The sequence below is a fragment of the Vanessa tameamea genome, chromosome 21 (genome assembly GCF_037043105.1).
Source record: "Vanessa tameamea isolate UH-Manoa-2023 chromosome 21, ilVanTame1 primary haplotype, whole genome shotgun sequence".
Taxonomy (NCBI): domain Eukaryota; kingdom Metazoa; phylum Arthropoda; class Insecta; order Lepidoptera; family Nymphalidae; genus Vanessa; species Vanessa tameamea.
In genome coordinates, this window is record NC_087329.1 from 3,191,470 (window position 1) to 3,210,191 (window position 18,722).

At 32.7% G+C, this 18,722-nt stretch overlaps 2 protein-coding genes across 3 annotated transcripts in view; one reads left to right on the forward strand and one right to left on the reverse strand.

The window, feature by feature from the left end:
* LOC113394123 (protein I'm not dead yet) overlaps nt 1-14,435 on the reverse strand; it is a 40,177-nt gene extending 25,742 nt beyond the window's left edge. Inside the window, exon 1 of the mRNA XM_026631323.2 lies at nt 14,273-14,435. The gene's annotated coding sequence lies outside the window, so the exon portion shown is untranslated. The remainder of the gene's footprint in view (nt 1-14,272) is intronic.
* Nucleotides 1-18,722, forward strand: part of Pig-s (Phosphatidylinositol glycan anchor biosynthesis class S) — a 58,354-nt gene that overhangs the window by 18,168 nt on the left and 21,464 nt on the right. Inside the window, exon 1 of one of the 2 annotated variants that reach the window (XM_026631326.2) lies at nt 14,397-14,574. The exons of the other annotated variant lie outside the window; for it this stretch is intronic. Within the exon in view, the coding sequence (XP_026487111.2) occupies nt 14,568-14,574 (7 nt within the window). The 5' untranslated portion in view covers nt 14,397-14,567. Of the gene's footprint in view, nt 1-14,396; nt 14,575-18,722 lie in introns of those variants that run through there. 2 annotated transcript variants of the gene reach the window in all.

Below are 18,722 nucleotides of genomic sequence, written 5' to 3' on the forward strand. Positions count from 1 at the left end.
TGATCCAAACCGTCTCCTCAAAGGGAGAGGTGGCTTTAGCCCAGCAGTGTGGGAAATTTACAGGCTTGTAATGTATACGGTGAATGAATACTATGTACAGTATGAAGGAAGTGATTAGCGATTCAAAACACGAATTAAAAAAACAATGATAATCAAATTTATTTTACAAGACGTAGACGTATTTCCAGTCATTTATTTTAAACTGAAAATAAAAATTGAATTCACCTCGGTTTACTAGAAAGATATATAATATTACTCCACAACTAAATTCACTATATTTAAGTATTATGAATTTTAAGGGTTTTGATATCACTATATTGGCTGCGATACATGCGCAGGCGCACCGAAAATAAACTGTAAAATCAAGGTTAATGCGTACATTTCGCTTTTGAGACAATGATTGAAATTTTTGTTAGTTATTTGTTATTGTCGGTTAATTTAAAGCATTCTCATGAATTTACGAAAATAATTTTATTATTTTGATATGATGTCGAGGAACAAAAACAAACTTTTTTGTATTTTAAGTATATTATACCGACTGGCCGTAGTGTAATTATACGTAGTATACAGTATGTTACAAAAAAAGCGAGACTAAAATATTTGCTCTTTATATATACACTGCAAGCGGGCAATGAACCGACGTGACATAATCTCTCAAACCGGTGGGTATGATGCCCTTATGACGAAAATGTCTCTAATTAGAATCGATGTACCTATCGCACATCGTGTGTGGTAACATGTTGACTATTAAATAATAAAAAAGTATCTCGATGGTCTAGTGGATAGCTATGATATTTCGGGCTATTATACCATGGGATTTTCTGTCAATAAATTCTAAGTAATCTGAAGTTTGGAAGTTGATAGTGTGAAAGCGTCTGAAATGTCTTCGGTTTGACAAATCGCCGTACCCGGTTCATGAGACGGTGGAAATAACAGGCGCACCTGTGTTTGCGCAATTGGCAGTTCTTCGTTGAGAATGGCTGTGTGAACGAAATCGGTCAGGAGGACATCATCGTTACAGTACAGAACAAAAAAAAAAAATGTTTATTAACAAAAAACAACATTATACAATGAGATGTCCGGTGGTACCCACACTAGGTATTCCTGTGTCGTGGGTACCTATTGATAGTTTTACAGTACATGTTTATTGTTGTCGCTCGGCTTAGAATATAAATTATAACGATCGGTTATTGTGGGTAAACTTTATTTCTAGTAAAGTATTATGCACAACAAACAATATATTGTTCCTTTTAAATCAAAATAACGATATACTTTATACTATTGCTCAAGTAAGCAACTACAAACAATTTTCGGAATCTAGAATCAACTGAGATGAACCGGCAAGAAACTAAGTTTTTAATCTTTTATATCAAGGACGCATATATTAACAATCATAATTACATTTAGACATAGTTGCCGCAGGCTCGTATGGGTCCTGGGGTCATTCCAGACCATAATCTATCTGTATGTCAAATTTCATTCGGATCCTTTCAGCGGTTCTGGCGTGACATAACCATCCAAACTTATCATATTAGTTAGGTAATATGTCTTTAATGAAAATTATGTATAAGTAATATTATATTCACGCTGTTTATCACCTACAAAAGATTATACTCTTGTACCAAATAATATGCCTTGTTTATTAATTTTTTTTTATTTATATGTTGGGTATTCGTTTTATCAATGTATTTGTAAAACTAATCTAACGGTTACTTCCGTATCCGTTCCGTGTTCCGTGGCCATGGAACCTGATTGATTCGTTAATAAGTATTAAGTATTTAGTGATATTTTGATTTATAAATAACTGTTGCACCTAATACAACTTTGGACTTTCAATGATTTATTATGTAAATATATTATTAATTAGAGTGCAATAAAGTATAAATAAATAAATAGTTAAAATTGAGAAACTTTTAATAAATTCTAAAATTATCCCACTTGCATGAATGGATGCATTTTTAGATGCCTCGTACACCTTCGTGCGTCTTTTTAATGCTTTAATTGTTACGAGTATGTCCGTATTTTTTATAAGCATGCTCGTTACGTCGTTTAGTAGCAAATAATTATAGTTATTAAATTTCATCAAATCATATGCTTTTTACTTTCGTGATTCGCCTTGAGCGCTAAGAGATTAAACTACTATTAGACAGGTACTATTACGGATTATGGATTACTTCTCTACGGTTACCAGATCAACAGGAATCAACGAATCTTTAGGCTTGCTTAAAAAAACCGTGTTATCAAAACATCTGTATGTATGTCATTACTTAGTTATATCTATCGTTGCACGTCTTATTTTTGGTCATTTTTGAGCTTCGGATATTCGAGACATGATGAGCCATCTCACATTACGGGACAATTTTGGATAATTGTAACAAATTCCGCACCACAGTCCTTAAAAAATGATATTTCGGATTTATTTTCAAATCCCACCAGTTAATATGTATATATTTTAATATCTCGATTCTTCGAGTGGTTTAAATGTATATTTGTAGAGCATTCAATCGAAATTCACATTGTTACTAGGATTTACTGAAGTATTAATATCTCAGGTTTGGAATTGAGCCAGTGTATATTGATTGCTGCATAGCAATATCTAATACCGTTCGTTTTATAGAAGGTGAACTTGAAAGTTTAAAAGTTAAATGGAAACTATTGACACATGTATTTAAACGCTTCATAGTTTTGTTATCGAGTTGATATGAATCCATTGTACGTTGCCACTGTAACCTATAGAACTGAAGTCAATGGCGACCTCACATCCAGATAGCAAACAACTTGCGGTTTTGCTGACAGAAAATAACACTATTGTTTAAAACATCACTTATATATATATTAATGTATAATTATATAATTTGTTGTTTTTTTACTTTAATATTTAATATTTCCCATCATATCTATACTAATATTATATATGCGAAAGTAACTCAGTCCGGATGTTTCTCATTTACGGCCAAACCACAGAAAAGAATTTGATGAATGCTTCGATGGTAGATTGATATCCAAGGAAGGACATAGGCGTGCTTTTTTTAAGCCTAACACCCGAAAAGAAGCCTCTAACGCAATCGAAGCCGCGGACGACAACTAATTTTATATAAAATTCATTTGATTTGTTGAATAAGTCATGTTTAAAAAGCGGTTATAGTTAATCCCACCCATTTACTTATTGGTATGAAAATGCAAGAGAAATATAAATATTGGAATGTTTTTAACCAGAAAGATACAGATTATTATTTTAATATTATAGGATCCGAAAATATTCCATAATGTATCATTAAGAATCTCTTTATTGACTTCATCACAACTGACATTAAACTCACTCATCGCAAAACAAATCCTCGAAATCACACGCTGCCTGCCCTCAATGAGTAACTCCTGTGATACGTTAAAATTAAACAAAAATAAATTACATATTCCGTTGCAGTATCGTATATTATGTACTGAGTCACATATACCTACTAGGTCTATATAAAACTTTTATATTGAGAAAATACATAAATTGATTTTCTTTTTAATTTTTCCGGATAGGTAATTTCAAATTATCGGTTTATAAACACAAGAGGAAACTCTATATATGTTTAGAAGGTTAAAAGATCTAAGCATACTTACAGATGAATATGTTTTATGAGTATACATTTACTTTACTAATTGAAAGCGCTGTAAAGTATAAATAAATAAAATGTATATTTTATTTTATTATACTTGCTAAAGGATTGTGAAGTTGATTCATGTTGCTGCAATGATTCATCAAGCTAGAGTTACCACAGTATAATTGCAATATACCAACTTGCAATTATACTGTGGTAACTCTAGCTTGCTCTTCAAGACGAGAGGGGGCTCTAGATCCAACAGTGGGGCATTTATTGTTATTTTACTTCACTTCTGTCTTTTTTTTTAATGGAGATTAACTCACCTGGAAGCCTCTCTCGGTAAATACTACCTACTCATCATATATTTCACCACCAAACAAAAATACTTACTTTGAAGGGTGACTGAGTCAGTGTAACTACAGGCAGAAGGAACATAACATCTTATCTCTAAAGGTTAGGTACAGCATTTTCGATATACCATCAGGTGGCCCATTTGCCAGTCCGCATAATTAAATGCCATTAAAAAATACGTACATCTTCAAATAGATCTCGTTCAGTCTAATAAGCGAGAATTGCGGTGTTGTTTAACTCAGTTCACATATTGTATGAATTTAAAAATGACCATGAAATGATCAATTCACTATCATTTTATTTGGCTCACTTCCCGATGCCAAATAAATAATATCGCTACGCAATTTTTAATATGTTTTCAACTTGACCTTTCCGAATCGCCTTTCTTTCCGTATCACTGTAGAGCACTTATTCGACAAAACAGAACTAGTCGTGTGATATACCGGATGTTAAATTTCATACTTAATAGATAAATAATGCTAATCTGTATTCCTGAATTAATTATTAAAGGTCACAATCATTTCATTTTGTTTATTTATAGCGAAATTTATGTCTGTTTTTATTATACTTGTCCATATGTTTATTTTGTTTTAGGTAGGTAGACGGACTTGGTGGTAAGTGGTCAACACTGCCCATAGACAATGGCGATATATGAACTATTAACCATACCTTACATCGCCACCAACCTTGGGAACTAAGATGTTATGTCCCTTGTATCTGGAGTTCCACTGCCTCACTTACCCTTCAAACAGGAACACAACAATACTAAGTACTGCTGTTTGGCGGTAGAATATCTGATGAGTGGATGATAACTATCCAGGTGACCTTGCACAAAGTCCTTTCACCAAATAAATTAAGATAATTTAAAAAATAAACGACGATATGGAGTAATTATAAATGTTTGTTTATATTGTGTACTAGGCGCAAGACTCACATATTTTGAATAACTGTAGATACGATCTTCTTGACATTGGACAACGTCTGTTGATATTTACGTCTCGATTTGATTTTTTTCCTGAAACTTTAATTTAGTATGTAGGTCAATATCTTTTTCAAAGAATTTTCTTTACCAGCTAAATTAATAAGATCTATATCTTTAAGAGCGAAAAGCATCTGTACTAAACTACCGCTTCGTATTATTAATCACCTATTGCCTATTCCAATCGATGAATTAATAAAGATAAATTAAACTTAAATATACGTACGCCATACAATTTGCTAAAAGGTCAGATATATTGTACACTATTACCAGTTCACGACTGATATATCTTTATTTATAACTACATATATCCAATTTAATTTAACCGGAAGTTACGATGAAGTCACGACGAACAGTGTCAACGTTCAAAACGCGATTTTTTCGAATATCCATAATGAATATCATAGATTTAAGCTCGACCAATGATATTGCGTCAATCCGATGTCAAATGTTGTTGTTTTTTTTTTCACGGCCAAACCACTGAACCGGTTTCGATGTAATGTATGAAGCAAAATTGAACCCCGTTAAAGGTCATAGGTTTTTTTATAGCTAACACCTGAGAAGCAACCCCTACAACGCGAGCGAAGCCGCGAGCGACAACTAGTATAATATATTCTCTACAATTATGAATCTATTAGATCAAAAACGCCGATAAAATTGCAACTTATATGTTGTTTTAAAAGACTATAAAAACCTTCTTATAACTATGAATATTTATAATTAACGTCCTTTAAAATGAATGTGTACATAATTACATTGTACAAAATTACGCATAAATCACGTGTAATTTGAGGTAAGCTAGAAAACACCGTTGGGAACTGGATCAAAAGTGATTTCACATCAATCATCTTTGATTCCTCGTTTTTGCATTCACCTTATACGGTTTAAAGTACAGAACAAGAAATATAATAATTATATATATTATTTTTTCAAACATAATATTTAAAACATTGATTAGATTGATAGTATTTAATTATAAATTTCAATATGTCATATCCAATAAATTACATTTTTACATTAAATTTCCCACAGCTGGGCTAAAGCCTCCTTTCCCTTTGATGAGAGGAGCATATTCCACCACGCTGCTCCAATGCGGTTTGGTGGAATACACATATGGCAGAATTTCGTTGAAATTAGACACATGCACACAGACTACGAGATTAATTATAAACACAAATTAAGCACATGAAATTCAGTGGTGCTTGCCTCGGTTTGAACCCGAAATAATCGGTTAAGATGCACGCGTTCTAACCACTGGGCCATCTCGGCTCCATCGGCTTCCATTAAATGTATATTTTAAAATGTTGCCTAATGTAGTAATCAATTCATAACAGAATCATCTTCGCCTCACTCCTGTAATATATCATCGCATCTTCCAAATGATGATAATATCTTTTAATGTACGTGGAACACCTGATTTCCAGGAATAGGCTTATTTCGACGTTATGATTAATCTCCAAACGTATAATCATGACTGTTTTGCTTACTTATATAACATCGAAAGAGTATCGGCCAGTGATATAAAGTAAGTCGATCCTACTCATAAATGCTCGGTCTTCTTCTTTCGAATGTCAAATCATTGATTTCAGAAAGAGAGAAATAATTGTTTAATGAAACAACGTCAAACAACGACAATAACATAATAACTTAGTTCCCAAGGTTGGTGGCGTGTTGGCGATATAATTGTTTAAATTTCTAACGGCATCAATATCAATGAACAGTGGAGATCCATCAGTTGGCCCAATTGCTCGTCGGCCAACCAATGTTATAAAAAATTAAGATTCTTTGATGCATATTGACGACCTCCGTGGTCGAGTAGTGTGTACACCGTTGTTCATGGGTAAGCCACTCCGAGGTCCCGGATTGGATTCCCGGCCTAGTCGATGTAGAAAACGTTCATTAGTTTTCTATGTTATCTTGGGTCTGGGTGTTTGTGGTACCGTCGTTACTTCTGATTTTCCATAACACAAGTGCTTTAGTTACTTACATTGGGATCAGAGTAATGTATGTGATGTTGTCCAATATTTATTTATTTATATGATTTTTTGTCAATCGCTTTAAGTCTTTTACTTAAAACGCGACTTGAAAAACCGAGTTCTGCGAGATTATATGCAACTCTGTTATTAGATGTGATTCATGATAATTATATCTTACATTGCATCTCTCGTATGTGTAATGTAAAGTCTGCTACGTCATAATTTAATTCATTGCGATCTTATCTAAGATACAATGTAAATTAAAGTTCTACTTGAGGGTTTCACACGGTTTAAATGAAGACTTGACGTGACAAGCAAAACACGGTAATGTATTGGGTACATATTTAACTCATCGATGAAATTTTTCGTACGATTCAATTAATTTTACACTGTCATGGTTGTTTTGATTTCAATATATTTTGTTTAATTAATCTTATCTGTGTATTCCCATAAAAAGATCCGAAACTTAGGTCGGAATTAACGACCCCAAAAAGATAATAAATAAACTTTAGATTTTTTTTTTTATAAAAACCATTATTTAAGACTATAATTAATTATTTATGTAAGTAATTAGTAAGTGGATTCGAATTTTGAATTTGATGATTATTGATTAGAATTTATTTAATTTAAGAAATATGAAGATAGCGTATTTATAATTAACCAAAATAAAATATAATTTTATAATAAAGAATTTGGAGTTTCAGTATGACGTAACAGTAAACTCGTCACTCCACAAATTGCATTTTAAGTGTGACGAGACCTAACAAGTCCTATTCCGTGTCATAGTCCGTGTTCCTTTCGTTGCTCTGGGCATGTCACTATAGGCGTTATTATAGTCATCACATTCACCAAGTGATCTGTGATAGATCTATTGATATTGGTGGTAATCTTAACCGAAGATTGCAGTCTCAAACCCGGACACAACATATTCATAATTACGGTGAAGAAAATCAACGTGATCGAATTAAATTCTTCCATTTACTAAACCGCCGCAACAGCATGATGGTATAAACTCCAAGATTTCTCCGCAAGAGAACAGGAAGTCTTTGCCTACCAATGGAATATATTTTCTTTCTTGTGCTTCTCACCAAGTCATACGATTATATAATATTTAGCTATTGTTATTAAACATTCTATTGTTTATATATTTAATATAATTCAGCTTAATCATCCACATATGACACAGTCGGCTGATTGTATATCTATATGGTTGTAATTATCAAATAATTCTTGAACTTTTAACACATTCATTTCGATGCGATCGACATTATATAATAAGGTGACACTGACGGTTCGTAAGATATGCGAGTTTGTTATCAGTCTCTATATAGATGTCAATATGTAATGTCAATGTCAATTAAATGCAACTTGTTTTACCTAATTTTTTTTTTTTTTTTAATTTATGCAGCTACATAAATGTATAAATTTCACTTTTGTTTATTTAAGCATGTTTATATTAAAATAAGGTTTACATGGTGGCGTAGCTTTGTGCAAGCCTGTCTAGGTAAGAATCATATATTCAACCGTCAAGCTGCATATTTGGTATTGTTGGGTTTAAAGAAATGGTTAAAATTTCATACAGCGTCAATGTTTATTGGCAGTGGTGACAATTCATCGTCTCGTGGCCCATTTGCCAGTCTGCCTACCGATGCCATAAAGAAATATACTTCCCTTCATTGAAATCGGAAAGCAAATCAAATTATCTACGAGACGTAATTCAAAAGCATATATGAAACTTTTGTTATGTTTAGAAGGTGCGTGTATGTGAATATTTTAACGGGACGTTATTCGTTTCTCAAAAACTATGTGTTAATGTTATGCGGTCATGATACGTTCAATATAGGAGCCGAGCATAAATCAACTCGTCTATGTTATGTATCTTAGAAACAAAGCCGCCTTACTACTTAACGATAGTATAATAATTGTTTAGTGTGTGATGCCCATACGGGTAACGCTGTAGAATATTCCGATCAAAGGAGTTGTAGATAAACAAACTTTAAGTATCGCCGGAAATAATTAACGTATTCCCTGCGATACTTATTACACAGCATTAAAGGCCGGCAATGCACCTGCAAGCCCCCCGGCGTTGCAGATGTCCATGGGCGGTGGTAGTCACTTTCCATCAGATGAGCCTCCTGCTCGTTTGCCACCTCTAACATATAAACAAAAAAAAAACACACTGCAGCACTGCACTGCTCTTGATTAATATATCTTATTATAACATTAATATTTTCCAAATAACTACTTATATCCAATTGATATTTTACTTCCAAAGTTTCAATAACAACATCGCCGACATTCAAAATGACATGTTTTCGGTAACCATAATGAATATCATAGACTAGGCGACCCGCTCTAGCTCCGCGTTGGTGTAATTTATTAATAAAAAAAATGTTATAATATCATTATAGTTTATCCTCTATGACACAGGAATCATGTAGATATCTAATAATGTTTTTTTTTTAATTGGTTTTCATTACTTCTGTAAATTACCCTCTTGTCTTCGTCCAAATTGTTTATTTGTCTTTGCTCCCCCCGTGGAGGTTAATATACTCAGCGGCGAGCACGTTTGCAATCAATAATATATAATATGCAGAACATAATTATGTCAATAACAATATTATTTGGTTCTCAGAATAATTCTTGAAGTGTAGCGTAGAATGACGTTTTCTATAACACGCGATACAGTATTGACTCAATTGGTATTCGTAAATGACAGTCTGATAAAGCTGATAACACACTTTTAAGTGTGACTTGGAACATTATTTTTTTTTACTTATTTTGTAAATGGAATGATTTTTAACCGAATTCAAAAAGTAAAGAGGAAAAGAAGAATTGATAGCATCATTTTTTTTTTAATTTCCCTCATAACTCCAACATTTATGATGTAGACTAGGGATTGATTTTTTATGGGCTAGATTTTTGATTTATAATTTATTTCCTCACATCATTATTTGAAGTCGGAACTTTAAGTTGGTAAGTCAAGGACTGTAGGTAAATGATGGACTCTCCTTTTGAGGACGTGTCGAACTTATTCCAACACGCCGCTTCAATATGGGTTTATGAATACTATGTAAGGTGGCAGATTTTTGATATTTGATGTTTTCCTTAATCGCCAAGCACAAGATGAATTATAAACACAAATTAGACACAATTTGAAGCCGCAATCGTCGATTTAGATTCACGTGTTCTAACCGCAGGGCCCTCATGTAATCGTTTTTAATTTAAATGGCAACACTTTACATAAAAGTATCGTATTAGTCATTTGTTGAATGGAAATACTCTGACAATTAGCCTAATCAGCGGAATACCTTGAGCGCGACCCCCGAGGGTGAATATTGAATTCTATCTGTGACACATTTTCTGATGTAAGTTTTAAACACTAATAATAGTAAAATATTTTATCGTATTCATAATTTATTACCAAAATGATTAAATTTTACAACTAATTAACTTCTTACTTGTCAAAATAAATACTCGAAGGGAAGACAGACGTATTTGTTTTAATACCGTTTCCACATTTCGTACTTATTTCGTGACTCAGTTATAAGCAGACCTTCTTTGTTGGCTGTGGTTATAAATGAACACAAAGACAACGGATTTAGGTACACATATTTGGAATAACTGGCCGAAAACGACAAAAATTATATACATGGTCATAGATAACGATGAATAGCAGGTTAAAGATATCTTTGTCAAAATGGAAATAAGAAGCTGCTCAGGGTTCTGTTTTTATACGGAAGAAATAGTTTTGTAAAGAGTGGACATTGAAGCCATTTGCTGGCGCTCAAATCGTACAAAAGGCTTAAGTGCATGTGGACACTATATGTATATAATACGCGATGTAAGCGGATTGTATGCGTCTGTTACTATTTTAATAAATGATGCACGATCTTGTTACCGAGGAAACGTTCATAGTATTTCAGGCCATTATGATCTTAGTAAGACTAGAGAAATTTAGTTCAGTCTTTGTCGTTGTAAATGTTATTTACATCATAGTTTTATTATAGTTCAGTTTTCAAGGCATTATGGACGTTTAGTCTAAAGCATTCAAAACGTATTATGTTTAATGCTTCCTCTATTGGTTTCGATCCCATCTATTAAAATAAATGGATATGTTGATAGTGTTTCGAACAATTGTGTATTCACGAATCGTTTTAAATTCTAGAGTAGATACTGAACTACAATCCGATTGTATACAGAAACAGAACAGTAACGAATTGTTTGCTTCTCTGTGGTTTTTCTCCTTGATACGACAAACTGTCGGACAAAATTAACATAATATTTAACGAGAAAATATTTGTTCCGGTGAGATTGTCTTATCTCATACTGACCCAAGGTTTCTAATGCAGGTAAGGAGCCCATTTCAATGTACTATTGTACTGTATTATGTTTATAAATTGCATTTTAATTATAATTCGACACATATTCTGATTAATCACAACAGTAGCCTCTATTTTTACACCAATTAGTGACTTCAATGGTGGAGTAAAGATTCCAGATGCAACAATTCTATGATTCATCTTTTGATTACTATCATTTAAAAATTATCAATCGAAGTGTGTGAATTATGATTATTGACTGTTTGTTGATGTAACGAAAATGTCAATCAAAATCAATTGTGTCAAAGATGTTCATCAGTTGAATGCACTCTGACAGCGCACTATACAAACGTCGATATTCGTTGATGAATTAAAATGCAATATCAAATCGTTTGACACGCGTAATTGATTCCATTTATTTATTAATTCGTTTCGCCTGTATCGAAATTAACCAATATATTTTGTGAGACTAAGCATTTATAGTACATATATATTTACGTTACTATATTTTCGATACTAGTGTTTAAATTAATGCATCCTGCGCGTTTATTCATGTATCCAAATTAGCCGGTTTTTTTTAAACGCTTCAAATAACAGGTTTAAGATTATCGAACATGAATACAGGATAACTTTATCATTCACTCGATCTGTTCTTCGTTTATTTGGACGCATGATATACAAACTGTATGATTAAATAGATTTGGACGACTTTTTCCGACTGCTTGCTCAACGCTAATTTCTCCTTAGGAATTCTTTTGGCAAGTTAGATGCGATTAACAGAAAATATCTTCGTTAGCACTTAGTGGCTCTATTCTACTCGGCCAAATGATACATGAAGTAACCACCAAGAATAACATTTTATGTATCTGAAAGTGGATTTACTCTCTTAAACGACGTTCGTTTATATAAAACAATTCGTTATTTGCGGTTTATTTCTCTTGTCATAGTTATGTAAAGTGATTAATAAAAAATCCGAAAGTATTATGGTGTGTGTATGCGTATGTGTAAGGTGTGTGCGTGTGTGTAAAGTACTCAAATATTTTATTGTGCGAAAACTGTTAGGACAAAACACAAAACCGACTACTTCTTTTAACGCAACTCGTAAGATCCTTGAATTTTCCGCCTCGATGATATTTGAATTATATACATACCTACTTTGTAGATTGTTGTTCAAATCAATTAGCAGTTTACCCGTTGGAAAATTTATTGTCACGTAGTGTATACGTCTCGGGTATTCCTTAAGGAAATTTATATAACATATAATAGCAATGACATAAATGACTTTTATGTCATTGCTATTATTGCAAGATTCCTGACAAACATGCTTTGTTTATTGTGGTTATGTAAATATTAGATAGCCGAGGCAAATGTTCCAATTTGGTCCAAGTTCGGCAAACATCTATTGGGCTACCTGATAGTAAGTGGTCGCCACCGTTCCTAGACTGGCACTGTAATAAATATTATCCATCTCTTACGTCAATGCGCCACTAACCTTGGAATTTAAAATGTTGCCTCTTGTGTTGTGATTTGTGTTCCACTCCTCTGCAATGGTCTTTTCTCCTCGTAATATCGATGTGGAGCTTATTCTACTGATTTTTTAGTATCGGTGGATACACATTAGGCAGAATTTAATCTGAGACATGTTTGATCCCTCACGATGTGACTTCATCGCGTCCGATATATATAAATACATATTAAGCGCATGAAAATAGCAATGCCCGGAAACGAATCCGAGATTTTTTATTTAAGATCCACGTGTTTACTCCACTATTCGTGGTTAGCAAAATGTGACCTCGCTTAGTTAAGCGTAGTTTTTTTTATATTGGAGAATATAGCATTTATGTATGTAATTGGAATTATATTAAGAGCTCACTAGTGTGTAATACTACTACGATCAAACCCCTTTTAGGTAGATAGTAGCCGTTTATTGATGCATAAGTTACTCTACCAATATAATAGAGTCGAGATGAGCCAGCGGCTGGAACAGATGAATCGTAACCAAACTAGGTTGAAACCCACGAAAGCACCATTAAGTTTTCAGGTAAATAATATGAGTTTTCAATTCATGTGTATTCCACCAAACCGCATTGGAGCCGCAGAATGGCGGAATAAGCTTCAATCATTATCTTGACAACTGACCTGTGTCCAGTTGTGGGCATTTGCGGGATTATCCTTTTCCTAATTATTTTAATTACAATAATTTGATGACTATTGGTGTTTTTTTACTGTATCCTAAAATTGTACTCAAAAAAGCAAGGATTTATGGATGTAAGATGTGATGTGTTGGTTCTTCGTGATATTTTCCTTCACCACCCGATCACACACAAAACAAATTATAGTTAAAAATTAATCACATTAAATAATAATGGTGATTCCCGGATTTGATCCCGGAATCTTCGATTACCACTATCGTATTCAAGCCACTGGGTATCTTTGCCCTTAAAACGAAGAAATTAAAAGCACGTATATACACAATAACTCATTAAATAGTTTCTAAATAAATTTCTTGCTTATGTAAAAAATACATAAATTAATTTAAATTATTAAAACGATATTACTTATTTAATTTTTAAATCCATTTTTATTTGCATATTAGACAGTTGACGTAAGTGAATGTTTGTTGTATTTATTTAAATATAAAAATAGTTAACACATTTCAATGTATTTTATATATTTTCGTGAATAATAAATAGCAAATCACGATTATATTAATAGCAAGGACTTAAAATTGCAACATACGTGACTAGGAATTCACTTGAAACAACCATTTATATTGACTAACGTTGCATAACCAAAAAATAAAAAATAAAGAAATATATACTTATTAAAATATATATATATTTCGCTTGCTTAAATAATAATCTGTGGTGAATCCAAATATATAAATATAAAGTTATGATTTGAAATTATTTATTCTTAAAATATTCTATATTTTTAAATAATAAATACCACGGTACCTACATTACGAACTGTGAAATGCATTATCATAACCCAATACAATAATGTTTATAACACCACGTTTTAAAAAACTTGTATAATAAAAATCCTACTAACCAGCTTATGAAGAAATCCTTTCTTCTTCGATATAACGTTGGCTGTTAATATAAATAACACAACACTTAACTTCTTTTATTTCTTAAATTAAATACACGGTGTGTTTATACAGTTTGGCGGGAAAATTTGACAACCGCGCACGTACGACTGACGCGCGGCGCGGATGCGAACTGAAATGAAACGAACGTATATAATATTTTTTCCAGTATTCCCGCGTTGGTATTAGGGACGCGTTGTATTTGACGTTTTCGTTTTTAATTTGTTTGTGCGTGAACGTATTCGATATTACCACGTGATGCAAGGTTTGTGTCGTATTTTAATATTACGCCTTATGTGTGCATACCGCTAGGCTACTCGTATGCCCAATAGAAGTGTGTTGTAGTGATTGATACGTTCTAGTGATGGCCACCTGCTACGGAACTGGACAATTATATGGGTTAAGAGACTACTCTTATACGGTATTTACCGTTACAAAAAAATGATTGTAGTTTTGCTTTGATTGGTTGGTTGGTTGGGTATGATCATAATTCAAAACATTGCTTAGTTTATAGTTAAAAATAATTGTGGACTGAATTTTTCGGTTTTTAGTATATGATATGGTATTCATTGAATTAATGCTACTTAAATAAACACTTGCAGCAATTGCAATTGTCTTTTACATAAGACAAAAGTACTTATTATAAAAACGAACTCGACCATTATTATTTATAAAATCTATTCATAAACAAATATGAATTAATGGCTTACTTTAGGCATTATTAAATAATTCAGCAAGAATTTAGGAAAACTAATTTAAAAAAAAAAGGACATAAGTCATAAAATGTTATAAGCTGACATTTTAATTAACACATAACGAATAGTTCAATATTACGCCGTACATTTAATTCTACATCGTTTAGATACAAAATATGAACCCATGGGATACAACATTGGTTCGATCGCATTGATCAACCAATCACAGAACAGAATTTATGACGCCATATGTTTTTTTTTTATAACGCTGGGAGAATAATGTTTGCGGATGCCGGATATAAAAACGTTTCTGGGGCTCTTTCATGTTTGATAGTTGTAAAAGATTACACAATGCTGGATTCATCCGATAATACGGTTTTATAAATGTATAAAAATCACGGAAGACAGAATTTGTTGGCACTGAATCGGTAATAATGTTTATAAAATGTATTTTTTTTAACGCAATGACGTAAATATCGCGTTTTTCTTTCGGTAAAGAAAATGTTATTTATCGGGGTACGTGATAATTTAAATAATTTGCTGTTATTTAATAAGTTGGCAGACATTGCGTAGTTGGCTAACTGGTATAATTTATTTTTTTGCTATAACATCCGATTTTACCCATTGATAAATACAACGGCCAGAGTTTCTTTGACTAAGAAGGTTTTTGAAAAGAGTTTTTATCTTTGCACTTATCTGGAACGTTATATATCTGCTTTTTTGGTAAATATGTCGTTTATGGTTTAAGTGGCTATTTTATTAGAATAAAGTACCTGTATTTGGTCACTAAGAAAAACCTGACTAGTTTTGATGTTGGATGGCATTGAAGACCTCCCCGCCATAATATGCCATTGGTTTCTATTATTGATGGAGTATAATAGAAAAAAATAATTGAGTCATTTTGACGTGGGACCGATTCTTTTACTAATTTTTCTATATACTCAAGATACCGTGGTTATGAAATAGATTTTAATAAATTACAAGAACAATATATTTTAACAAACTTATAGATATTTACCTTTTTTTTATTAGTAAATCACGGTATAGCTTTGATGTTTGTTCAATGTCGTAACTTAACGTGAATGTGCTAAAATATGTCAAAAGTAATCACGTAAACATTACGATTATCAGTATCTCGTATCTGGTTTTTATATTTACATAAAAAGTTGGTAAGTTGTTTAGAACTGGTCACCACCGCCCAGAGATAAGCGCGTTAAAAAACTATAGTCTTTCCGCACATCGCTGATGCACCACCTACCTTGGAAACGTGGGTGGGTGGTACCTACACAGATGGCCTTGCACCAAATAAAGATACAACATTACTTCGCCGTTGTTATATAATATCTTAAAAACAACTAGTTTTAAAGATCCATATTGCACCGTGCATTCTCTTACCCTAAAAGAGGAAACGCATTTTTTTTTTTTAATTTTCTTACGCAATTGTCTGCCGTCACTCTGCCAATATAACTTATCACGTACGCCTCACGCATAATTTCTTATTCGTACGTTATTTCTTATTATATTCTCTCAATATACTCTTCTCCTGGATATTTTATGATTTCATTGAGGCACATTTCCTATACTTTTGCCAACACACGAAGGGTAAAGCAGCCGAAAATTAAATCATCATCATCATGACACATCGTATTGGAGTGCTTCCGTGAATCTGAAAAATAAACATACTACGTTTTTTTTTATTATATGTATTTCTAATGATACGAGTTGCTAGATATATAAATATATTGTGTTTATTTTTAATACGTAGACAGACTGGTTAACGGTCTTCACCGCCCACCCCTTAACTAACATTGGCATGTAAGATGTTATGTGTCTCTCTAGTCTCTAGTTACATTGACTTACTAAAATTTTATAATCACCCTTTATTTTCCTATAGGATTATTACAACATTCAAAAAAAAAACTCAAGTCTAGCTTTTACGAGCCTGAACATCCACTAATCAGATTAAAACAAATGTTAAAAAATTTAGTAGTTACCCTTTTTCTCTAAAATCAACTCCACGCATATATATATTATGTGGCAGCTACAAGTAATAATAATACTAACATCAGGGGTTGTCGATACAACCCTAGATTTGCGTATTTGTTACCCTAAATATAGGGGAAAGAATGTTACGCTCTAGTCTCCCTTCTGAGTAAGCCATTTCTCTAATAGATGGATTCATTATAAGGATGTTGCAAATAGGAAATCAAGACCTCAGATTTTAAATCAAAAGAAAGATGGAGCGCACAGAATATTATAGTAAAGCAATAAATACAAATTTTCCGATAGTGCGAAACGACGCGTCTTTTTGTTAGTAGATAAAAATTGCTCTTAATCTAGATAAGTATCTCTTTATGTATACTGTCTGTTGCTCTTTCACCGCCAAAGCATTGAACCGAATTTGATGAAATTCGGTATGAAGCGAGCTTGAACTCCAAGGAAGGACATAGATTACTTTTTATGCAGGTGTAAACTAGTTATTAAATATTTATTGACGTATTAACAAATTGTTAATCACTACATACACTACCGGGAACATGCATTTGTTTTTGTTGCATCCCTGCAATGTTCCGAGCGTGGTCTTTATGTGCTTTTTTTTTAATCAATACTATGGAAAAGGTTGTACTAGCTCGGTCGCGTCGTCACCCCGATACTAACTAGTGCGATGTTTATAAAATCATGTGCCGCTACTCTGATGTATATTTTTATTTCTAATGCACATATATACTAATGTGTTGTTTACTTATTTTACTTTACATCCATAAATATTAATCTGATTATAATTATTGATAATATAATTATCGATTCAGTTTTCTGTACGAAATCAAATTCGGCTTTATACGATTCACGAAATCATTGAATGGATTTACTTTGAATTAACATGACAGCTATTATTACGTATTACATAATTGTCCCACTACTGGGAAAATGCATCCATACTAATGGGAAGCCAAAGCGTTAACAGAGACTTTCTTGCCATTTCAATAACAAAAAAAATACGTCATTGTTCATGCTCAAAATTATCACTTAGCTTTACATTTAAGTACTGATGCTTGTAACCCAGTAGTTCTTAGTTCTAACAATAAATATTCTGTAAAACACTAGTAATCCAAAACACGGTCTCGCCCTCGAAAATAAAAAAAATCTCATCAAGACCAGATTTTGTAACATTTGTTGGCACAAAACCAATATATTATTATATAAATATATGTAATTGAATATGAGTCATTTTAATCCATAAATTTAGATTCTAGAAATAAATTGAAGACAGCGATAACTCATCTTAGTATATGTATATGAATCAACGTCACGATAATCCAAATATATTGTGTGAATATGACCTTATTTGGTGTTTCTGTTCTTGCGACAATGACGTTCTAAGTCGAGGTGTAGCATCACAGTAGATGCTATAAAGATGTGCGATTCTGAGCCCTTAAGTGGACGTTTAAAGTTGGGTTGCTGAAGTACTTGCTTACCCAATTCGTAGAAACTGACAAATCCTGTAAGGACCACATTCCGAAAATAAATAAATAAATAATAAATAAATATTGGACAACATCACAAACATAACTCTGATCCCAATGTAAGTAGCTAAAGCACTTGTGTTATGGACATCAGAAGTAACGACGGTACCACAAATACCCAGACCCAAGACAACATAGAAAACTAATGAAGTTTTTCTACATCGACTCGGCCGGGAATCGAACCCGGGACCTCG